The sequence below is a fragment of the Podarcis bocagei genome (assembly GCF_964188305.1).
Source record: "Podarcis bocagei genome assembly, chromosome: 12".
NCBI lineage: Eukaryota > Metazoa > Chordata > Lepidosauria > Squamata > Lacertidae > Podarcis > Podarcis bocagei.
Genome location: NC_138137.1, coordinates 43,641,241 through 43,666,841, shown reverse-complemented (window position 1 = coordinate 43,666,841; position 25,601 = coordinate 43,641,241). Strand labels below are relative to the sequence as shown.

Sequence of the window (25,601 nt, the reverse complement as noted above, 5' to 3'; positions counted from 1 at the left end):
AGCAACGCCGCCAGGAGGAAGTGAGGGAGAGACGGACATGGACATTTTCGGGGACGACCCTGGTTTCGAGCACGGCGGCACAGAGATGGAAGCGGAGGTGACCGTCGTCGACGAGAGCAGGGAGGAAGACCCGGGAGACTTCAGATGGAGGCCCGCCACGGGAAGCGACCGATATCCGACGTTCGTCCCTTTGCAACAGCAGCCCCCAGCTCCAGCACCGGAAGGAGGGGAGGGGGGAATGGGGGGCTTCGAGGGGGGGATGGATGTCAGGGGTTTAGGAGCAGAGGCACGGGCAAGGGAGGAAACAGAGAGCGAAGGGGAGGAGGCAGAAGAAAAGATGAGTGATGACGACGACCCGAGATCTCCTAGTCTTTCTAGTGAATCAGAGGATTCACAGAAAGGAGCACCAGTGGCCAGGGCAAGGGGGGCACCCCAGGAAGATAGAGCCAGAGGGGACTCAGGGGGGAGCAGCTGGAAATCGGGACCAGCGTCACCGCCAGGAAGCAGGGAAGAGGAAGGGAGCCAGGGGGGAAGCGCTGGCAGCTCACCACAGGAGGGAGGGCATGAGTCAGGAGTGGCCACACCTCCATCGGGGAGCGAAGAAACGGTTAAGAGGAAAGTGGAAGGTTGGGCGCGCGCGCCAAGTTCAAATGCAGAGGAAGGCGGCGCAGTAAGCAGCCCCGAAAGGGAACCAGGTCCTAAAGCCCGGCGCAAGGAGGCAGGAGGGTCCGGGTCAGCGTCAGAAGAATCCCGGAAGGAAGAAGCCCCGGGGGGTAGAGGGACCCAGAGGAGGACAGTCAGGCGGAAAAGGTGGAGCAAGGCTAGGATATTAAGTTGGTGCACACGGGGCGGAGACTCAGACGGAGCTTCGCCGATCTAGCTACTAGACGTAGAGTTTGCGCGCAGCAGCGTGAGAATGGAAACTGTAATTCAATAAAGACTTTTACTTAATGATCGCTGGCTAGCGTGATCCTCTGTGAGCTAGGATCTTCAAGCAGCTCTGACAGTTACATATCTAAGTTTACAAATCTTCAGTGTAATGGGCACATCCAAAATTGTACTGTGAGAAAGCAGCCCTAAATATTAAGCCATGTCTGTGTCTTAACTATATATATATATATATATATATATATATATATATATATATATATATATATATGGATAATTTTACATAAATTGACTCCCACATTTTGTTCCTGTACCAAGCATATTCCAGCTGGAATAATTACTTTAGTGATACATTCACTGGGCCTGCTTGATTGCAGGGGAGCTGTTGGTCTTGAGATCTCCTATCTATGCTACCTGTTCCCTTTTCCTTTGAAGTTGGGAGTTTCTTTCCAACCCACTTCCTACAGTGCCAGTTACTAATGTGTTTACCAATGTAAATTGCCTATGATTGTTATATTCTCATGTTTTTCTCTTTCGTTTTATTGCGTGATTATTGTTTAAGAAAAATAACAGTGTTGACAATAGCTCATTATTATTCTAAAAAGAACAAATCAGAAAAAAGATATGTCAAGATCCAACCCATTGTAAACTGCTTGGAATAAATATAGTATATAATTAAGGGGACTTTAAATGGCTCCTCACAAGGAAACTGACCATCTAAAAGGGCTGCCTTGAAACTTACTGCTGTTAGGAGAAGCAAGGAGTGTAAAACAGTATAATAAAAAATTTCTGTGGCTGAAACTTGGGGCAATCCTTGAAAAATTTATTAGGGATCCAGTAGAACATTTCAATTTAGACAGTAGCTTGTTTTTAGAAATACTTCTGTTTTTGCTTCTTCCTGTGCTGTTAGACACACAAATAACTTAATCTCAAATTTGCTTGCTCTAATTATGAAAGGCACGGGGGAGCTAGGTTTGGTGTAATGAATTTGCTGTGTAGAACCAAAATGCAGTGAAAGTCCACCGGGGTCAGAGAACAAGTGGATGCTCCATTAAAAAATCAATCAGGGCCACAATTATATAAAATTATTTTGCCCTGACTCTATAATTTTAATAGTGTTTTGCTTGCATTGTATTTTGCTTGAAGTCTTGAAAGTATTTTGTTCACATTGATTAGAAGACAAGCAAATTAATGTAGCTTAATTTTCCATTGAACGAATTGAATTAAGACTGCCATTTTTATACAGTATCCCACTGCTTTATTACGAATCCCATCTTGTATGAAGCAAGACTCCTTCAGCCAATCTTGGTGTATCCTTGAAACCCACATAAAAGGAAGCTATTTCAGGAAAGGAGATTATGTATTAAGTGTGCCCAAATATATAGTAAATATTTCTTTACCCCCTTTATATTTATTTATATTATATAAATATCAAACATGGCTGATAAAGTTTCCATTCCTGATACTGGCCAATGAAAATAAGGTATGGTCCTATAATAATACTCAAGTAATATGATATTTTTTTTTAAAGTACAGTAGTACATTGCATTCTACACATGACACATATATGTCAGTGCACCTGTATTGATAGAATGATAGCAATTTGATCACCATGTAGGCAAAACTAGGAAAAACAGATACTCTGCCACAGATATATGACCCTTTCCCTTAATTATGCAATTATGTCATTCCCTATTAAGTGCAATATAGTAAGATATTCAGCAGAGACAGAGAGAATGTGTTAAGCCTGCAGAGGGGGTAACAGCACAGGGTTATACAACTCCCATCTCAGTTTAATCTTTGCAAGGATTCTTGCTGGAATCTCAAGGCAAAATTTGAAGACTTGCTAACTGAGAAAGAGGCAGCATGAAGCAAACAAGGTTTTTCCATACTTGTAAACATCAGCTCCTGAAAGAAGCCACTTTCAAGGATTTAGAGTCCAAATCATAGCATGGCAGAAACATAATGGTAGTTTTCCCTGTCATCAGTGATGTCATGGATTCTACGCAATAGGTGCCCGTGAATCATATTCAAGACTGCAGTCTGTTGCAGCCTGCTAACTGGGAAAAGAGCTACATTCTCCAAGCAGCAATATATTGTGGCTTGAATGCGGGGGAAACTGTGACATTACCGAAACAGAATTGCTTCCTTAAGGGAAAATGTCTGGATCCCATGCAACAAATGAAAAACCGCTACACATTTATCACACTAAAAAAATTGATTTTCCAGAAAGGCCCTAAAGAAGAGATTTGAGAGGCGCAAAAGCTTACATTTCAAACATTTATAATCTCTGTACAGCTTAGATATGCATCCTTGTCTGTCAGTTCTTTTGGCAGTGTGTATTAATTAAACAATGATAATACAATTTAGATATTTATTTATAAATGCATGTTTACTTGTTAATCGCTTAACTATTGGCTGTCTTGGTTTAGAACAGAAAAAATCATGTTGCCAGTGGTTAGCTCCCAAGGGCAAGTTAGAATGACATTACTTACAGGGATAGCTAGATTTTGGAGGGGGTCATGATGGGGTTTTCATGAAATGCTGTTTTAAAATATTTAAGAGCTCCTGACTTTGTTGACTTGCAAAGATCTTCGGGAGTTAGATTGATCAGTCTCCATAAGTTAACAGTTGTATTTGTACATGTCTAAATGTGAGCCATCCTTTGAAAAAACAAAAACAAATCAACCACCCTTGGTGTTTCTTATTTCAAAACATTGCTACCCTTTTGCTTCTTAGTCAAATAAGATTACATTTATGAAGTGAATCTGTTAGTATCCTTCTCTTTGCAAATTTAGTCAGTGGGTATCAGTGCTGAAATGAAAACAGCCTCTGTCCTTCACAGCTCCTGAACCAGAAGGGGGAGCTCCCCGCACTGGTTTTGTGGGTCTTTCTGATCCCAAGTGTGAAGAAAGTGGAGACAGAAATTTGCCAAGTGGAATGTCTAGGAGCTCATGGGATTGAAAATGACTGCAGCAAAGATTCTCAGTCTTGGTTTCTAAATGTATTATGCATTGCCAAGACTCTTCTGTTGTAAGGATGGCATTAGGACTCTATATTTAAGAATGTATTATAAATGGCTAAAAGGAGTACAGTAGTCTTTCCAAATAATTTGTACCATGATATTTTTGTCATCAGCCTGTCTCTGAATTGAAAAGTGATGTGAGAAAAGTTTCTCCCTTGGAACCAGAAGGAACTCTTAGTGAGGTTTTAAAAGTTATAAGCTTCACAGTCTCTGCTGGAAGTTATATTTGCAACAGATTACTTACTTAAGGCAGTAGGGACCTAAAACACAGTGAGACCTTCTTGCACGTCAAGGTGATGACTACTCACCCATCATGTAAACAAAATAACTAGAAACTATGTGGGTATATGCACTATGATTTGAAGATGCAATGCAGTACATGTATATACATTTAACAAAATTAATTAATGAACATAAGTTAAATATAAATTTGTTGTTGTTGTTTAGTCGTTCAGTCGTGTCCGACTCTTTGTGACCCCATGGACCAGAGCATACCAGGCACTCTTGTCTTCCACTGCCTCCCGCAGTTTGGTCAAACTCATGCTGGTAGCTTCGAGAACACTATCCAACCATCTCGTCCTCTGTCGTCCCCTTCTCCTTGTGCCCTCCATCTTTCCCAACATCAGGGTCTTTTCCAGGGAGTCTTCTCTTCTCATGAGGTGGCCAAAGTATTGAAGCCTCAGCTTCACGATCTGTCCTTCCAGTGAGCACTCAGGGCTAATTTCCTTAAGAATGGATGCGTTTGATCTTCTTGCAGTCCATGGGACTCTCAAGAGTCTCCTCCAGCACCATAATTCAAAAGCATCAATTCTTCGGCGATCAGCCTTCTTGATGGTCCAGCTCTCACTTCCATACATCACTACTGGGAAATAAATATAAATAACTTACAGTAAAATGCTTTAATTGCCTATATCTTACCTTTTGCACCATCTTGGAATGAAATTATTTCTCAAGTATGCATTTACACTGTCACCAGATTATCCTACAGCAGCATATAATCAATCCAACATTCCTAATATTCCTAAATCTCTTTTCATATACTAAATTACTGACCTCTATGTATTCAGTAGGGTTGCTATCTTTCCTTAATCTCTTAGCATTATAGCCACCAGTTGTTCCCACATCTTCCTAATTATATATTTTTTAAGTTCTTCCAAGACTTGGCATTCAGAATTCTTGCCATAGTTAAAATATGAAGATTTCCTGAGACCCAGTATGTTGATGGGGACATTCAAGTTTACATTGTTCAAGAAGCATACTGAAGAATCTAATCTTTCTGGAAAATTTAATTAGTCACATTTACTACCATAACTCCATAAATGGTAAAAAAAACTTCTTTTCTCTCTTTACAAAACCAGCATTCCTTAGTTTTCTCGTCACACCAGACTGTCCTATATAAATGTCATATCACCACAGCAAAATCATCACATTCTTGCCCAATAGTACTTAGTGTTAGATGTCACAATAAATTGCATTTATTTAGATTGTGAACACCCAAAGTATAATCATGAAATAGAATGTGCATACATTTAAAGGTATATGTGCATGTACACATTTATTAATAGATAATGCATACTAATTAATAGACTGTATTGATATCTTGTTCTGGAGAACTTGGTCCTCCAACAATGGTAATTTTATGTATTGTCTGTTCCCCTTAAGGGTGTTAAAGCCCACGCCTCTCAGAGATAATACAGCCTTTCTTCATCTTCCTTTAGTGCCATTAAAGCTACAAGCCTTTTGCTGTAAAAAAGTATACTAATGAATAGAAATGTTACAAGAACAGAAGTCTTGTGTTTTCCCTTCATCATGCATCATCCATTTTAATTAGAGGAAAGGGTAGTGAGCACAGTGACAAGAGTGTGGAATTAAAATCATTAATTGATGTCAAGCTGAAGAGAGGCTGCTAACATGAATTTAGTGACAGCAGGAAGGAAATTAACCTTATTACTTTATTTAGAGCATTAGTTTATTTAATATTTTTGTCTATGCAAATCCAGAGTGCTTTATTTATGACAATGGCAAAGGACAAATAATTCATTAAAAATGTGAATATTAATTATTTCACAGCAATGAATCTTACAATAGGCTCACTGTTCTTAGAACATCCATTAAAGTTGGTAGACATGGACCTTAATGCGCTTAGATTTTTATTTTCAGGGCCAACATTCTTACATAAATAGGTGGGATTGCTCATGTGGTTTGCGTTAGAAAACCACCTGATGAAAAAATGCATCAAATGGCATTGTTCACTTTAACGTGGACTATAGTGGAACAGCCAGAAAAACACATTTCTTATAATTTTGCATATAGTGCCATTTGAGAAAACTGATTGTATTTGTTTTGTCAGTGAAAGTATGGTCAAATAACAGCAAAGATTTAATGGGAAGCATACTAACGTACTCTTGAAAGGACAATAGCACCATCCTTGCAGATCATTTGTGACCTCAGGGGTCATGATAAAAGAATAGTGAGAGTGTTGTCTTCCAGTAAAGGCCATCTGGAGCTATTAAAATATCAGATGGAGTCAGGGCTTCAACAGCAGGATGCTCTTCTGGTGTATTTCCAGAATTCCCAATGAGACCATAATATTTTTACTGGGAAATCTACACTTTGTTTCTTCAGAGCAAAATATTTTCATTGCACTTGTAGACTAGACAAAGAGATTTGGGAGTAGAAACTCTATCGACTGTAAATACGAACTGATATCTCACTTTGGTATTTTTAATTGGTGCAGTAATGTTTTTTTGTTATAGTCTTCTGAATCCTACTCAACACACTATTACTTGCACTTTGGCCATGACTTGACACATATATTTGTACATGGACCACCCTATTTGACAGCTAAGGAAAAACAAATATCTGTGGGCCATGTAATCCATCCTAGCTCTCAGTCTTCTCTGTAATGTCCTTTCGCTTTTAAATTTCCAGTGGTCCATTGCCTTAAAAAGCAACACCAACAAAATGAGCAGCCTGCATTGATACTTAGATTAGTTTATTCAAATGTATCATTCAAGGCTTTAACGGTGGCAATTAGTTGAAAGCTGATTGATTTTCATAGTTGCACTGCATTTCACATGTCACAGTACCAACAGAGATGTAAAAGTTCACAGGTGCTTTTTTGCAGCATCAGACCCTTGTCTGAAATCCTGCAGCTCTGTTGCTAGTTAGTATAGATGATAATGAGATAGATGGCCCAGAGGTCTGACTTGGTATAAGGCAGCTTCACATGTTCCTGTGATCTTACATAAAGATTTAGGGGAATAGCCCTTTCTCTTGAGCGACATGCCTAACAAACTGTGGCTTGGTACATTACAACATCCAAAGTACTCACTAAACCCATTCACACCCAGTTACTCTTTGCAGAGTCAGGACAGTTTACAGGATTAGTAGTGCTGATCTATTTCCATGTCACATTGGTATGTTTATGATAGTTGTGAGGAAAGAACAACAGGATATGCAATATAGCCAAGCAGTCATGACCAAAGTACAGATTCCTTTCTAGGTAAAAAATAATATATACTTTTTAGAGCATCAAGAATACTGTGTGTTCTTTTGGGCAGGTGGTGATGGTAGGTTTGTTGGTCTGCCTGCCAAGACTGATAGCTTATAAAACAGAAACAGGGTTTCTCCAATTTGACCACGCCATACTTGCAGGGCTTAGGGCAGGCATAGGCAAACTCAGCCCTCCAGATGTTTTGGGACTACAACTCCCATCAACCCTAGCTAACAGGACCAGTGGTCAGGGATGATGGGAGTTGTAGTCCCAAAACATCTGGAGGGCCGAGTTTGCCTATGCCTGGCTTTGGGTGATATAGATCTGAAGTCTTGAAAGGCACACCCATTACAACTCTTTCCTCTCCCTGCCACAGCAGATGAGGGACCCTCTTAATACCAAATAACCATTTAAGGATGATTCATTCTAATACGCAATTATTGGAAGTGAGCTGCTCTTATTGCTGTTAAATTTAACAGTGCCGGAAAACCTATCAAATTATCCAACTTGCACTACAGGAGTCTAATACTTTGCAGCTAAAAGCGCTTAAACATCATGTTTACTCTAATTTTTAAAGGCAGCGGCAATTATCTGAATAATCAAAGGGATAGTGAATTCTCCGCATGTGTCTCTGATTTGTAGCGTTAGTCAAGCTGTAACATGCATTTCTAAACTACTTACGCCTCCAGTCATTTTGGTGCTGCCTGTGTGCTTTCATACCAATTTTATACCTCCACCCTACCCATAAATGCAGTCGGGGGAATTTTGTGTTGCTGCCTCACATGGTAAAGTGCCCAAGGGGGCTGCTGTATCAGCTTAGATCTGTGCTATTTGTTCTTATTGTCTACTCCAGGGGGAACCAACATGCTGCCCTCCTGATATTGTTGAACTCCAAATTCCATCATGGCCAATGGCTAGGGATGATAGGAATTGTAGTTCAGTGATGTCTGGAGGATGTCAGATTGACTACCCCTGCAGTAGACAATAGACACATATAGTGTGTCCTGATAAAATGCATTTTTCTAAGTGTACCTGTATGATACACAATATTTAAAAATACATTCTTTTCAGATCTACGCTTTCCATGTGCAGGTGCAGATATTAGTAATGCACCTAAAAAAACAAAATGTGTAGTTTCTGAATGGGAATGGCTAATATTTCTAGCCATAATACTACTGTATTAAACATTATCTAAATTACATTCAAATGTCTATAATACATAATTCACAGAAGAAATGTGGCTGCAATATGTGGAGATGCTTATTTTCTTATTAATTATAGGTATTACTCAATGAGATATTTATACAGTCAATGAGATATTTACACAGTCAATGAATGAATGATATGCTATCCTCACCGAGTCAATGGAAAGTTTTCTATTGATTTATATAACGTCAGCTTTTAGCCTTCCGAGATATTCTTACGAGTTCTTTATAGAAACCATAAAGCGGGATTGCTAAAAAGCATTAAATAATCTGTGAATAGATGAAGGGCAGAGTTAGATTAAATATAAGATTAAAACCTCCATCATATGCTTTTAATGGTAAAGGATACTGAAAGCATTGGGTTGCAATGTGATATCATTATGGTGTGAAATACATCATCATACAAACACCAATGATTAATAATTACCACATGCAACAGAATCAAAGCACTTGTAGTTTTATGAGGCAATCTGCAAGCCACATATGGCAGGGTAAGAACTATTTGAGTGACAGCATCTTACCTTAATGAGAAAGCAAGTTGAATATTCAGACTAAGGGAGTTCCAATGCTAAAATAAACAGCATAATAAAACTAAAACAATCCTCTACAATGGCTATATTCAATTCCACTGTTGGAGGCAGTATCTGAATATCAGTTGCTGTGAATCACTTGTAAGGAGAGTGCTGTTGCATTCAGGTTATGTTTCCAGGCTTTTCTTGGATATTTGGTTGGTCACTGTGAGAACAGGATGGTGAGCTAGATGGGTCTTTGGCCTGAGTATAATGAGTATAATGAGCCCATGGAGAAGGAGGACAGGAGGAATAACACCCAAACAGGTATTTGGTGCCATCAGTATGGTCACATGGAAACACTGCTGTGCTGCTTGCAACTTGCAAACCTTGAGTTACGTATGTTATATGTGTCTCCCCATCCACAAAATTTCTAAAGAGTTAGGAAATGTACTCTGGAGTTCAACTCTGGCTAAAGCCCCATGATTCTTAAGTACTGCACTCTAGCACTTTTGTGATCCCCCCAGTAGGTTTTACTTACCCATGAATATAAGCCTTTTTTGCACCCAGCTTTCAAATATATTTCTAGCCTTATTTCTCATTTCCAGAATTCAAGCCAAGACTCGAGAGTTTCGCGAGAGACAAGCTCGGGAACGGGATTATGCCGAGATCCAAGAATTAAACAGGACTTTTGGATGCGATGGTGACTCAATGTATGCTGGAATTGCTTCATATAATTCCTCCATAAATAGTGGCACAATGAACAATAGACCACAGAGCCCTAGGGAAGGGCCAACGGTTGAAGCGTTATATGCCCAAGTAAAGAAAGCACGCAATTCCAAGTCTTCACCTGCAGACAGGTAGGCACCAGGCTGCAGTCAATATTCTGCTTCCAATGTCTGGTTTGTATTTTATTTTATTTTATTATTTTTGGCTGTGGGAGGTGACTGTTCATCAGCTGTAAAGCCAGAACTGCATTTTATTAATGGGTTTTTAAAAGCCTTTGTAGAGAAAAATATTGAATTCACACAAATCAAGTCATAATGGAATGAGCAGTACAATCTTTTCAGATGATCCTAACACAATTCATCATCTCCTGGAAATGCTTTTGGATCCAAATTGCACTGTTTAGTATAATTCAAATTAAAGTCAAACTTGGAACAGCTTCTGGTTCAATTATTGGCAGTTCTAGTAATAAGCTGTGGTGCTTGTGGGTAGCATTTGACTTTGGTTTTCTGGGCCAGTGCCTGGGAGAATATTGCTTTTGTTTCGGAAAAGGGGTGCAAACAGAATTATTTAGGCCACTGTTTCTTGACCCCAAGGTGGGTCTCTCTGTCAGCCTTTTGACCGTTTCACACCAATTCCTGCAATGAACAACACATTTTAATCTTTAAGCTTTAGATCTGACAACCTAGCCATACCCAATTCCTAATTTCCCTCTTGCCCAGTTAAAAAAATGGGTTTTTTGTTTTAATGATTACCATACTAGAGGTTGCTGCTAAGCTTGTTTGTGGACCTTCACTTAATTTGATCTATGATTGATATGCTAGTAACAATTCATACTAAGCTCAAAGTAATAAAGATACTCTTTCATTGTTGTTGCTCATATTCCAAGCTGAACTGTAAGACTGGGAAAGAAATGTTTTTTCCTGTTCACAGCCACTTCTAGGCAGGTCAGGTTTTACCAAATCCAGTGCCATGCACATGAAAAGAAGACAGGCAAGATATAGAAGGTATAAAAACTAAACAAAGGGGTAGTAGTAGAGAGTGGAAAAAAGAAGTGAAGGGAGTCAGGATATATAAAGATTAAGAATTTGTAAGAACTCTGTGGGCAGAGGCAATAGAAAACATGCTTTGCATTCAGAAATCTCCAGTTCCAATCTCAATCATTTCCAGTTAAAGGTGACAATACAAAGAAAGATTCCCCTGATTTCCAATCAGAGTAGACAGTACTGGAATATATAGACCCAATGGCCTGACACTATAGAATGACTTTGTATTTTTACAGACTAGAGCAGTGCTGGGGAACCTTTGAACCACAGGCCAGCCAGGCCTCCCCAATTGGCCCATGAAGTCATTTGGGTCAACCCACACCACTTGTTGCATATGGGATCAGGTGTAGGGCAGGTAAAGACATGGGCAAGCTAAGACAGAGGTTGATTATCAGTAACACCTGCAAGGTTCCCTGTCCAGCATTTTTGAAGCACTGACAAAGAGCTGGTTGTTGCAGCTTACAGAGTGCTGTTCATGGCAGCCCTTTTGATCACCTAACCATCCAGCCAGTGATGATCATTGGGGCTTCCATGAACAGCACTATAGTCAGCTAATTGCCAAGGCCTTTGTTCATACCAGTTTGCAAAAACTAGACACAATACATCATTGTGATGTCACGTGATTGATGGGTGGTCACACCCCAGGATTAGGAACTATGACAAGTTTGACACTTGGCTTTGCAATGTTTGCCATCCGAGAGGGGCAAATGGCTTTTCTTGCACCTTTCCCAATAGCAGACATCAGAATATCTATCTATGGAGCTATTTTCTAACTGTAAGCTGCAGAACCTATTGTTTCCCTTCTCATTATAGGCACAGAATGTGATCCATCCATCTCAGCCTTAATACAGGGCCATAACTGCACTCCTATAATTATGCTAAATATTACTGTAGATGGGACCAGTCTGCTGCTTCAAGCTTTTTGTTGCATTTCCCAGACCCAGCTTTGCTCGATCTCCTTTTACCTATCATTCTTGGTGCCGTAAGAAACAACAAATATCAGTAGTTTCCCAGAAGGTTTTATTGAGCTATTTAATTTCTAATACAGCTATTATGGTGCAGCCCAGTATGCTGTGTGTAATGCCAAGAAAAAAAATACATTCGGACCAAAGGTTGTTTTAAAAGTTTTCACCTCAACTAAACTCTAAGGAAAATGGTCCAGCACATAAGTGCACTGTTGCTGAGAAAGCAATCTTAAATCTTTTCCAGATTTTCCAATGTTATCATTGTGCTTAATGTGAAGCTACAAAAAGGATTTGTCTTAAGTGCATTTTGTTAGCATTAATATGTAGATTATATTCTGGCAACGAGTGGCTCCAGGTTTCAGGACCCTTGGCGGGCAGCCTCCTATATGAATGGGGCCCTCCTGAAGTTCACAATAAGGACCAGCTGCTTCTTGGCATACACAATTTTGTATTTCCTACAATGTCCCAGATGTTGCATGTGCCCAGGGCACTGTGGGGAAATCAAAATGGCAGCAGCCATTTGGCCATCATATGTTTATGGCAGGCACCGTTTTGCTTTCCCATAATGCTCCAGACCAACACAACATCAAGGACATTGGGGGGGGGGACAAAATGTCCACCGTCAGCAAATTTGCAGCCACCAGATGTGTGTTCTCTGGTAGTGCTAGACCAGGTAGGCAGGCATTAGTACAGTGGGACCTGCTTTGGTGCAGAGGCTCTGCAAGCTGCCTGACAATGTAGTATGTACATGTTGCTGGGTTTGAGTCAAGATGTGGCCGAGTCTACAAACAAGTCGATAGTCAAAAGTTCCTTTTTATATTAAGGGTCCCATTGAAATCATTGTAAAAAGTTAGTGATAACAGTGTGAAGGTTTTGTTAAAATTATGCCAGTTTCCATCCTGATCCTCACAAGTTTATATTCCAATAGATTTAATTCCAATCAAGTAATTTCCTTTGAAACATAACAAAATGTTCACCGGGTAATGTTCAGAGAAATTAAAAATTAGTTATTTTCCATTACAAACGGTTGGATTTTTTACCAAACATTTCTCCTTAAGAATTCTCTGGCATTGTTCACCAAGAGTTAATGTTAAGTTCAGCTAAAGATTTATCCATGGTCATTGCTACATTAGTTCCTTGTTTTATTCAGACATTATTTGGGAATTCTAAACTGTATCCCCCCCCCCAGATGGTTACCTCTTCATTATGAGCATCAGAGAGTCACAGAGAGTTGGGGGGGGACTCTAGATGGAGTTTATAATTGGTTTATTTCCTTCTATTCCTTCTGTTTCCATACCAAACAGTGTCTGGAGAATTGTATTCCTGTAGCAAGAGCTTTTAGCCAAGCTAAGAAGTGTGTTGCTGGTGCGTTTTACATCATAGGGAAAAAAGAAAGAAAAAGACTGATCAATACTGGCTGTGGTTTTTATCATTATTGTTATAATAATTATTTCAGATTGAAATGATGCTGCTAAATGTGTGTGTGTGTGTGTGTGTGTGTGTGTGTGTGTGTGTGTGGAGAGAGAGAGAGAGAGAGAGAGAGAGAGAGAGAGAGAGAGAGAAGGGTCAGGGAGAAAAAGAGAAGGAGGAGAGAGAGAATATGCTGTGACCCACCATCCAGACAGAGAACCCCATGAAAAGACAGCTGCTAATGGACGTTTACTGGCTGTCGCTGTGCCATCAGTTTCCACCAAGAGTGCATTGTCCTCAAATATAATTGAAATGAAATGGGCACAGTGCTGCTGTAAACCTAAATAGCTTCAAAATAGTAGGCTAGAATCACCCAACTTGCTGCGGACACTTTAATGGAAGTGTAAATACCGTAATCATATGCTTTTTGCATTCACTTTGCCATTAAAAGGAAAAATATGAAAAGGGAGACCTATGCTGAACTGGTTCCTGTTCCGCTAAAAGTGGAATCAAGTTATGTCATAGGAATATATAGACTGAAGAATTTTTGGCGAGGACAGAATATGCAGGGAGAAAATTCATCTCGTCCTTTGTTTAGTCTATTGGGGGGGGGGACATAAATGTTGAGTTTTTAAAATTGTCACACCTGATCCTGATACACTGCTGTCATAGGAAAGCAATAGACCATTTTATTTTGCTGTTGTTTATCTCGTAATATTTACCTCAGCTTAACTTCTGAGAGGCAGTGGATTATTCAGTAATACAATTTAGAAATGCACTGAAAAAGAGTAAAAAGACTTGCTCTCGGAGGCCTCTATATAAAAACCACCTTCTGAGTCATATTTTACCAGAGCTGTAAAATATTACATAGCAATATCAAGGTAAATATTTCTTTAAAATGGAAAAGCAAGATACTAGAATATTATATTAAACTTCATTATTTGTAATGTCAGTCATGTGAATGATCTTTAAAGGCTGAGGTACCACTGCATATAAATCTAAGCTTTCTGCCAAACCTATAATAGATGGAGAGATACAAGTTATTCCTCAGGATAACACTTTCTGTAAGTGCTGGAAATTTATTTCTTTTTTCTCTTTAATGGAGAGGTTTAGACTTGCTATGAAGTCGTACCTTAGAACTGCTATGGCAAAAGTGAAAGGTCACAATTTTATTACTATTCCCAGCCGCAATGCATTCTGGAGAAAGCCTGTGGATTTATTAACTCCCCCCCACCTTTTGCTGTGGTTACTTATAAGTCCCCAAATGGGCAAGCTTGCTTATGTTGAGTTGCACCTCGTTCTGCGAATTAGTCCCATTGAGGACAGTTTTAATGAGACTGCTAGAAAGGGAATGCTTTCACTCAACATAGTTATGAATAACTGTGTGAGGTTGCTGTTTGTTACGTGCGCCTCAGGATCTCGAAAGTCAGTTCAACTGCTGATGGCCTCAAGGACAGCCAGACCTGCTAAACTTTTTTGAGAAAGGGGCCTGTTCCCTTTTGCTAAGCAAAAGAAGAGGCCCCTGAGGCAACTCACCTTCTCACCTCCTTAAAACAGCATCAGCATTGCACTCAAACATTGCTCTCTAGTGTCCATGAGTAGGGTTATGAAAGCCCTGCTTGTGAATGAGTGCGCCTACTCAAAGGAACCTTGGGATTTGATACCTTTCATTTCACAAATCGAACCCTGCCAGATACCTAATGTGTTCCCTTTCAACTGACCTCAGAAATTTCAGTATAATAGGCTGAGATCCAAATGATCATGAGATTAGTTTCATGAACCTAAGCGATGGTTAAACTTGTTGTCTTCAAACCTCTCTCACACACAAAACACCCACCCACACCATGGCAAACTACTTTTGAATCTGATAGGTGTTTAAGGCAACTTATGATCCACCATTGGGGTTTGCTGTTGAAAGTGTGAGAAAGCACTTTCAGGGGGAAAACACGGATGCAGAAACTTTATGTGGCTAGAGAACACAGGAGCCAACTACTAGCGGCTGTGGGCCAACCACAATAAAATATTTGAGGGGGCCGTGCACCCACAAAGTTGATGGGCATTCCCATTCAAATGGTCTGTGTACACTGCATCATGTAATCAATTATGTGGGGTGGGGCTTACCTGGGCCCCCACAATATATTATTCAGGTTGGCATCCCTGCTAGAGAACAAAATCTTGATAGACTTTCATGTCAGATTGGTAGCCAGCATACAAAGGAAGGCCCTACAGAACAAACTGTACCTGCTATGTTCTATAATATATGTTGTCACATCAGCAGAGTTGCCAAATCCTGGACGTAAAAAAAATCTGGTATGCGGATTTGACCTGTGAGCATGTTATAGTAGCAAGCACAATGGCAAAGGCTAGAGATTTGATAGCCCTGAAAAATGGAAGAAATCAGGGGAAAGGCCATTTTGTCTTGTTCCGAGTATTCCCATCCATTTTTTTCAGGCAGGTGTCAACTAGTCTTGCACATTTATGCGCTTAGGAGATGTCATTAAGTTATCAGGTGTTGTGGACCAGGTCTTGCAATTAGCTTGCCACTATGAGGCTCTGAGGGTGAATCCCCAAACCTGATTCTAGGAACCAAAGCATGAGATCTGACAATCCAAAGGATTTGACAGATGAATACATTCAAACAGCCTGGCCTCTGATATGAAGCTGGACAAGTTATTTGGTCAGACTTTTAAAATTCCAGCTAATTTCCTTCAACATACCTGTATTCTTGTTTGGATAACATGTATCTGATGAGTATTTTCTTACTGGTTTTTCCTCAGCTATTGGTGGGTTCCCAGTTGTTACCACAAACCCTTCTGTCTGGATTCAATGGGAATATGAAAAATAACCTTTTCTTGTCACCATAAGCAAGCATATCCTGCTGAGGAACAGAGAATATTGATATTATAGACAAAGGTGGTCATGAGCATCACCAACACCCCAAAAAAATCCTGACAGTGACTGACTTCTGAATATTGCACTTGATTTATAGACTTTGATATGCAGTTTTCTATTTTACTGCTGCTTGTAACATGAACCAACAGGCCCTTCATCTGTTCCCCAAACAGACCAATAAGAATTGTTTGCTCTTCCACAGACTCTGAGTAAAGGAAGCATTGGTCCCACTAACTTTGGTATTTAGTGGTCTTAGGTTACTACTCTCCCTCCTGCCAAGACGGATGCAATAAAAATCCGGTTTTAATATAAATTCATGAGGATTTATGCAGAGCCCCTATTGTGAAGTATATTTGCTGTGACTCTGTTCAGTGTTTGGGTTATGACTTTGAAGGTATAGCGGGGAGGATTCATAATGAGTGTTAGACAGATATTCTTGAGTCTTTCTAGCAAGACTAAGCTGATATGGCTGCAAAACTAGTTAACTTTGCAGTTACAATGGACAAATAATTGTGGCTTTCTTGCCCCATTTTTTTTCTTCCTTTATCGCCTTAATGAGGTTTGTTTTATAATCAAAGGGCTGAAACTGTTTGTTTATTATTCTTTTTTTTATAGCCTGACATGGTTCTTTAAGACATTCTATACATGGGAGAATGTATGGAAAGATAAGAAAGGAATGGGCTTCCCCTAGCAGGTTGCAAAACAGGAAGAGAAGGAGAGGCCCACCCAAAAGTTCACCTTATAGATAAAATAATTGAAGGTCACTTAACAATCATTCTTTGTTATGAGCTAGCAATAGCTCAATCCAGTTCTGCAAATGTTTTACTTAAGCACAACAGCTGTCAGTAGCAAGCCAAGAGAGCTTTTTTAAAGTACAATTTACTTTAGGAGTGAGTCAGAACTTGTCACCCTTAATCAGTGTAATGCTACAATTTATATGCAAAAAAGGAATGGTAAGGCATGTTACTGCTAGAAGATGAAAAAGGAAAACTACTTTTGTTTTCCTCATGTTACAGAATGCCGCTCGTTAATATGGAAAATCTTTGTAATCACAACAAACCGCAAAACTTGGTCATCAAGATATCTGGGGGTGCGTTTAAAAGGGTATTAGGTTAGCACAAAATTATTTGCCTTCAGGTCACCTCAGTACTCTAAAAATCTCACATTTTTGAGATAAATAAAAAAACTTTAAATGTATCTATGCACAGTCTGAGAAAATCCATATTTTGTTTGGCTCATGAAAAAAGTGGTGTTGAGGAAGGGCTGTCGCTCAGTGGTAAAATGCCTGCTTTGCATGCAAAAAGTCCCACATCCAATCCCTGGCATCTCACGATGGGGCCAGTAAAGACTTAAATCTGAAAATCTGGAGAGCCATTTGCAATCAATGTAAACTAATCTTCCCCTGAGACATTCTGTGTGTTTTCTTAATTACAACTCCTATCAGCCCCAGCCAACATGGCCAATAGTCAGGTACGAAAGGAGTTGTAGTCAAAACTTATGGAGGGTAGCAGATAGAGGGAGGTGGCTGAATGCAGAGGAGTGGTGGAAGGCAACAGCTCAGGAACTCCCAGGGGAAGAAGGCTCAGAGCTCAGGGATTGGTAGTGGGACAAAAATAAGTGAAGAAGAAGAGAGAACAGACTGGGAGGATGTGGTGTCAGAAGCTGAAGAGGCAACAGGGTTTAGTAAACAGGCAGAGGCTGTGGCAGAGAGCGGTCCAGACTCCGAGGCAGGGGAGGAGGGAAGGCCAGGAGACCCTGGAGAGGAAGAGGCGTGTGGGGGGAATGCACCACCCCTGGCAGCGTGATCCCAGCGGGGTGCCATTGCGGCTGCCCCCACCCCCACGGGTGGCATGCCCTTACCAGCGGCAAGCCAGCCCCGTCCCTGCCTGTTCTCTGCCCTCTGGTGCCGGAGCATGAAGCTCTGCCACTGCCAGGAGGCAGTGGAAACAGGCTGCAGAAGAATCCAGGGCATCTCCCCCTCCTACTGTGACCAGCTCCCCCCCCCTTCCTGGTCTCCCAGAACGCAGAGAAACGAAGAGGGCAAAGCAATGATTGATAAGACAGCAGAGCTTTAGGTTGCTGGGAGACGATCCTTAGAAAGCAGTGGGAAGGCAGGGACCTTCGGTCCTCACAACAGCCTCATTGGGGAAAGACCTATTGGGAAGAGCTGCTTTGATCAAGTCACTTTGAATGAAGGACACTGGTGTTATTTTATTGCTGCCCTATTCCTGACTCTGGCTCTTGACAGGAGGCTTGTGTAGACAATACTGAGCTAGAAGAACTGACACAGTATATATGGCATCTTCTCATAAAAGCATCACAGGCATATCATCATGGTCTCTAGACATCCTTAACTGTCAACTCAGTTCAGCTATTCATCCCTGTAAACCTCTAGACCTGTACTATCTCATGGATGACCATGGTGTTATACACCAAATTTCAGCTTTAGCTATTGGTTGCAGAATTTGACTCATAATGCCAAGCTTTCAATGAAATAATTACTTTTTCAATGTACAGTACTATATAATTGTTGGATGTACTCACTGCAATAATTGTCAAATGCTTGGTCATAGGTTAAGGAGTGGGTAGCCAACATGGTGCTTTCCAGGGGTTCTGGACTGCAACTTGCATCAGCCCTAGCCAACACGGGCAATGGTAGAGGATCATGGGTGTAGCCAAGGGAGGAGGGGGGGGAGGATGCCTCCCTAGATCAAGTAAAATAGAAATACTTAACTGACCAATCATGTTGGTTCTGCCCCCCACCCAACAAAAGTCCTGCCCCCCCCAACAAAAATCCTGGCTACACTCATGTAGAGTATGATGGGAGTTGTAGTCCAAAATACCAGGATGACATCATATTGGCTAACCCTGGCATAATGACACAGTATTGGTTTTATTAGATTTGCAATTCTGTTACACTGATCTGAAAGCTTAAATTTCATGACCTACACAATAAAAAGTGCATATGGCATTGGATGGTTACATGCTAAATGGAGAATTGAAACTGTTCCTTGTGCATTATTGGTACATAAAATGTTACTTCACAGTTGCTGCAGTCTTATATCTATCTATTAGGCCCCCTTTCCATTTAACTTTACTGATGTGGCTGTTCACCTTTGCTGATGCAGATACAAGCCACATGGTCTGGCTACCTGGCAAACCACACAAACGGTAGACCTGCAGGTTTCCTGACATATTCACAAACCATGCAAACAGACCTGCCCTTTAGCATGTTCTATCACTTTGATGAGTTGTAGACGTGATGGAAGCTTAAGTACATGGGTATCCATATACATATACACATACACATATACATTTTCTGGCACAGGAGCAGATGTGGAGGTGGTGTCAACCCACTTAGAAAGTATGACTAAAGGATAGGGATGAATGCCTCCAAATTGTGTTAATTAATGAGATGTGATTTAAAGGTTGCTGAAATCAAAAAGGCTTATTCATTTTTCATCAATAATCACTCTCCTTAATATTTCATCAAAACTCGCCAATTTGCAGACCACCTTCTAGTCTTTGATTCATTAAGACTGCAGACATAATTTAATCTTCTCTCGATTCCCTTTTTTCTCATTCAAAGATAGCCTCTTTCATCTCCATGACACTGTTTAGATGTTTCTAACATTCAGAGGTTGCTAATTGATCTAACATATTCAAAACTGTACTTAAGGCTTAGACGTCAGTTTAGCAGAAGCATTGCTTCCTGGAATTTGTGTTTGTTTGTCTTCAAAGTTTCATTAGATTCTGCTTAATAGGTAACAGTGTGTACATTTTATTATATATATATATGGTGGAAATAAGAGATATTTGGTCTCCCTCCCCTTGCATTAGGAAAATAGAGTTGCATTCATAGGTGTATACTATAAAAAAGTACAGCTTACAGTTTCAAGGTGACACAACAACAGTGGCTCAAAAGCCATTTCATGCGTGAAACTTGTTATTCATGCCGTTTTCAAAAGCCAGATAGAAAGATGTTGCTAAATTCCCCATGGAGTTCAGAGGTTCAAATTAGATAGCTTGGGAGAAATGTGGAAATCGAACAATATTGGAGAATAAGCAGAAGTGCCTGAAATGGAAAGGTTGAAGCCCTAAGTTCATTTGGTCATTGCTTTTAGGGCTTGTGAACCAACTGAAATGAACTGACTATCCAACATAACATTTCTCCTCAGCTATACTCAAAAGTACTACAGCTACCGCTAGATTAATCTCTGGTGCCTCTCACACACAACCAAATAAAAGTGCTGGTATTCGCACGACCACAGTCACCAGGTTTGTGTAGACCATTCCAGAAGTGCCCTACCTGGTGTCAAGTCCCCAGCCCTGGGTCAGTCCACATGCCCAAATACCAAACTGAAGCACAGTCCCTTAGAGATCCTGGAGCATCCAAGCTGAGGTCCATCAACATGAACTGACACAGTACCTCAGTTCTGCTGCTCTTTTATACTTTGCATGCTGATTGCAGCATCTGGGCTTGATGAGACAGATGACCCTCACTTGTTCCAACCCTACTCCAACTGGAATCACATGCCTTCTCCCAGAGCTAGCGAGCTCCACCTGGCCAGCTGGGCTGTGGGCCCTTGCCTGCTTCAGCCTCCTGGAGAGCCCTGCCCACTGCTCCCTATGCCTCAGAGCCCACCATGTTTGTGAAGCCAGGGGGCCCTCTGGCAATGGATCCTGCTTCTCTGGTTCCTGTGCACTGACCTCCAACCCTTATCATCCTCCATCACCCTGTGAGTACTTCCTACACCACCCTCTCTATCCTCATCCCTAGCTTGCCCCAGTGTGTCCCAGTCCCAGCTACATCCCTCATTGAAATACTCTTCCTCCTCCCTGTTGTCCTGCCAGTTCAGGACACACACAACCTGAGCCTACGATAGAAGGGTTCAAAGCATTATACTCCCAGTGGGTTCTGTTTCTCCCATGGCTGCTGTCTTGGATTCCAACTGTCAGCCCACATTGTGTTCTGGTCCCCCTTTGTCCTGCCTGTCCCCACTTGCAAACTGCAACTGTTTTTCCTCCACTTTACATCATCCCCAGCTGCAATCCTGAAACTGCATCCTTGAAAGCCTTACATTGTCTTCTGTGAACTGCCCAGAGCTCAACCCATTTGCTGGCCAATAGTGTTAGCTTTGTGGTTGGGTTTCATCACCCTTCCCTTTGTCTTCTTTTAATGGCCTCCCTCTCCAGGCAATTACTTCACCTGGGAGCCAGCCTGGCTTATATTTTAAACATGGCCTAGATTTTAACATGTGCTGGGTTCAGGGCACCCACAAACTTATAACCATATGAATAAAATGTAGTGGCCTTAGTCTTAAAATACACATTATGAAGTAGTTTCAGAGAGAGAAATACTGTTCACTTTCATTGTGACAAGTGCTAGAATTTGGAAACCACAGTTCTGTGAACTTCTGTCTCTGGTGAGTCACTGAGAGCTGAAGCGTTTCCTGGGCCATAAAAGTTGACACTGCCCACCTATTGGCGCTCTGGCACTTGGGAAATCTCATTGAAACTGGAAGTCAAATAGGGACTCTACCTGGGCAACAACCATATTCATTGCTCTTGACTTCTGGCTCCGATCCTTGGCTCTTGCTTGACACTCAGCTAAGTGTAGTCCAGTTCTGACATATTGTGCAAGCATTTTAGATAGGAATAGATATACTCCTATCTAAAATGCAAAGCCTCCCCACCCCCAACCAATACATTCTGTTTTGTGCAACAAATACTAACTTTTGCAGCTTAGGCAGTTGGGAGTATTTTTCATTTGGTTTGGGGCTGTTGTCTGTCCCCAGAAATCCACAATCTTTGTGTATAGATCTGCTGCGTTGCTTCTTTCTCGCTCTTCAGAAGCCTGTCACACTTGGTAGGCAGAGTTGCTGTCCATGTTTGGCACGCGTGCCTCTGGTTTAGAGGAGAAGCATCCTTTTCTGTTAGTATGCATGACGATCCACCTCAGATCTCATTTGAATTTCAAAAAATGTCCTCTAAAGTCTTGCATAGATGGTCATGGCTTAAATTGTTTGGCTTCTAAAGCCACACTGAACAGTTCATGGAGACTGAATTTCATTAACTGTCATTAGTTGTAGCATTTTTGATAGCGCCTAAAATTGCTGCAGTTTAAGGAATCAGAATTTAATAGGACAATAGGTAGAACCTAGGCAGGGATAATTTTGCTCCACTGGACCCTAAATTTCTGCCTTTCAAGCTTCCTTCATACGAGTCACCATTGCCTTAATTATCTAAATAATAATGTATGTGCTTCTTAGGTGAATGCATGAATGTCTTTCATTCTCTGGGACAAAGTTCAGATTTTTCCCCTCTTGGTTTAGTGGAATAAATATGAGTCCCAGCCCCATGATGTGGCTGGTGGTTTTAGCTCCTGTGTTTTCTTGCTGTTTTTAGCTCTTGTGACTTGTATTGTATCATACTGAATTGTGGTTGTGGGGAGCGGGGGTGGGGTTATGTTGGCTTGACTTTTTAAAAGATTTATTGTGGATTGTTACTGTAGAAAGCTAGCAGAAGTAGTTGAAGTTCAAGATAATATATGAAAAATATCATATTTCAGCCTATCGCACACAAACATACATATGTATGTATGCTTTCGCCAATGTGTGAGCAAGCAGGTAAATTGGCCTTCAAATATGTTACATGTTTAAATTATTTGTGTATGTGTGTTCTTCTAAAGAAAAAAGAACTTACTAGTAGATGGCTTCTAGCAAAGGATATAGAAGTGGTGCATGGAATTACTTTCCTGAAACTTGATGGGTCTGGGAAGGGGGGACGACGACAGGAATTTCCTGCTGACTTACCTGAGCACTGCTGTGATGGAGGATGGGAAAAGGAGGAAGTCAGTCATTTATTTCCTTCCTTTCACCCCTAAACCTCAAAGTCCTGCATGCATGAATGCTATGGAAGGCAGGTGCTTTGTGTAATGAACCTTGAGATATTTCTAAGCCTTTTCATCTCTGCTGCATGGTGAATAGACCTTTGGCCTCTAAGGGTAGCCGAAGAAATGTAAACAAAGAGAGAAACCAAGTAAATTTCCCATACCTCCAATGATTAGCCAACCTCCTGTTTCAGAAAACCAAAACAAAGAGTGTTTTAGTAGGTAGATATTACAGTGGTGCCTCGGGTTACATACGCTTCAGGTTACGTATGCTTCAGGTTACAGACTCTGCTAACCCAGAAATAGTACCTTGGGTTAAGAACTTTGCTTCAGGATGAGAACAGAAATCGTGCTCCGGCAGTGCGGCGGCAGCAGGAGGCCCCATTAGCTAAAGTGGTGCTTCAGGTTAAGAACAGTTTCAGGTTAAGAACGGACCTCCGGAATGAATTAAGTACTTAACCCAAAGTACCACTGTATAATCAGATGGGGAATCCAGTGCAGACATTTGAGTGGCCACTTCTTGGTATATATAATAACATGTAGACATTGACACTGAATAAGTGAAGATTCTAATTAGGAAAATTTGTCACTGAAATAGCAAGGATGTTCTATTTTAAAATTGTTTTTATTGAAGATTTTCTTGGGTTAAAAAAGTACACACATAGTCTCTGTTTTCAGATCATAAAGTCCTTTCTACAGTTCAGTTATATTCAATGTGAGACATAAATGTTGTAGTCAGTATAAAGTTGTGGGAGAAGAGAGGTGGGAAGGGAGAGCCTGGGGGAGAGGAGGTGGTAGTAAACTTTCATTCATTACCAGTATCTTGCAAAACACATAAAGTGAGCATAAACACATAAACTGGACTGTTAAATACTCTTAATATATTGCAGTGTAGGGTTTTTCTGAACAATGTGTGACAGGAATCTCTGTCTGGTTTGAAGCAATTTCCTTCTCTCAGAGCTGAGCCCTGTAGCTCATCCCATATTGTTCTGGGGAAGTGGAAGGGCTTTGCGGGGCATGGAGGGCTGCAGAATGGAGGAGAGTGTGGAAAACTTTGTTTCTCTGTACATCTTTATGTTAACTTCAATGCAACTGAAGCCATAACTGTTGCAAGATGTATCCCCTACATTCTCAATATAACAATTGTCTCATAGTAACATCCTGACTAGTTGAGGTGCTTTTGAGTTCCCATCTCTGTGAAGCTATAGAGATGCAACTTTTAGTGATGTTCTTACGTTTGATGTGTGTTTGGGTTTTTTTTTAATGCATACATTTAACCTCTTAATCAGTTTAGCTCATCTGTAATTTTAATTTGTATAATCTTTTTCCTGCCAGCTGCATAATTCAAAGCCTTCTTTTGGAAGGATAAAAACATTCCAGAGGCCTCTTATATTGGATTTGCCAGTGCAAGGTTCCTGTAAGCAGGCAGCTTTAGGGGATGTAAGGAAGCAAAGGGGATCAGGAAGTAATTTGTGCTTTCTGTTTCTCTGTAAAGTTCATAGTGGAACTGTTCTTCTCTTCCTGCAGTTAGATATGCATGCTGTCCTCTGTTGTGGAGTTCACACATTTTGCTGCCAGGATAGATGCAAGAGTTCCAAATTATACGTTACAGGGAAGTGCAGAAATAGACTCAGATGTGGGTTTTCCAGAGCATTTTGCATTTGCATTTTTAATATGCAAAATATGGTAATTTGCATCGGAAAACTTTGATGCCCTAGAGAGTGATCCAATTGAGCATGTCTATTTTCATTGTATTTAGCAAACAAAGCTAAAAACTTTGAAACTGCCAAGCTTGCCTAGTATTGTATTGGCAGTTGGCACCCATTCATTATTATTAACCATCTTATAAAACAGAAAAAAATAGCACTGGAAATGTTTCTGCCCCATGTCACAGGAAACAGGACTGTTATAGGACTGAGGTGACCTGGTTTCAGTGGATCGGTGGAGAACTGATTACAAATCACCTGGGTCCTCGAACAAAACTCCCTCAGCCTAACTTTCCTTACAGGGTGGTGGTTATGAGGATAAAATGTTTGTGTGTTGAAAACTATGTGTGCCACTTTAAGCTCCTTGGAGAGTGGGAAACACAGATATAAATGATATAAATAAATAAATGCACAAATCAACATAAATTAGCTCCCTTGTATTATTTTAGCATTCATTAGTGCTATGCTATCAACTACTTCCAACTTTTTAACATTGCTTTTCAATGTTGTTTCTCATACATGGTTCATTTCTCCTGGAATTAGCTGGCCAAAGTTCTAAAAGAGCCTGGCTGCTTCCTCTCCTTCTATAGCAATATTGCCTCTATTCCTTTCCCTCAGAGCAATTTAAACAAGGTTGACACAGCAGGGCAAGCAATATACGTTATTTAGATTCTTGCAGTTCAATCACATTTGTTGCGCCATGTCTATGAGGGTGTTACAAAAGTTGATTAAGAAAATTAATGACGAGAAACAAGTGGGAAGAGAGGAAAGCAGAATGGGGGGGGGGAGCAGAGTCTCTGAAATAAATTAATTGTGTAAAAGTCACAGAAACACCTCCTGG

At 40.7% G+C, this 25,601-nt stretch overlaps 1 protein-coding gene across 3 annotated transcripts in view; it reads left to right on the top strand.

Annotated features, from left to right (window-relative positions):
* Positions 1-25,601, top strand: part of PARD3 (par-3 family cell polarity regulator) — a 549,815-nt gene that overhangs the window by 425,626 nt on the left and 98,588 nt on the right. For 2 of the 3 annotated variants that reach the window (XM_081163478.1, XM_081163477.1), the window contains one exon: positions 9,732-9,983. The exons of the other annotated variant lie outside the window; for it this stretch is intronic. In XM_081163478.1, coding sequence (XP_081019604.1) covers positions 9,732-9,983 — 252 coding nt within the window. The remainder of the gene's footprint in view (positions 1-9,731; positions 9,984-25,601) is intronic. 3 annotated transcript variants of the gene reach the window in all.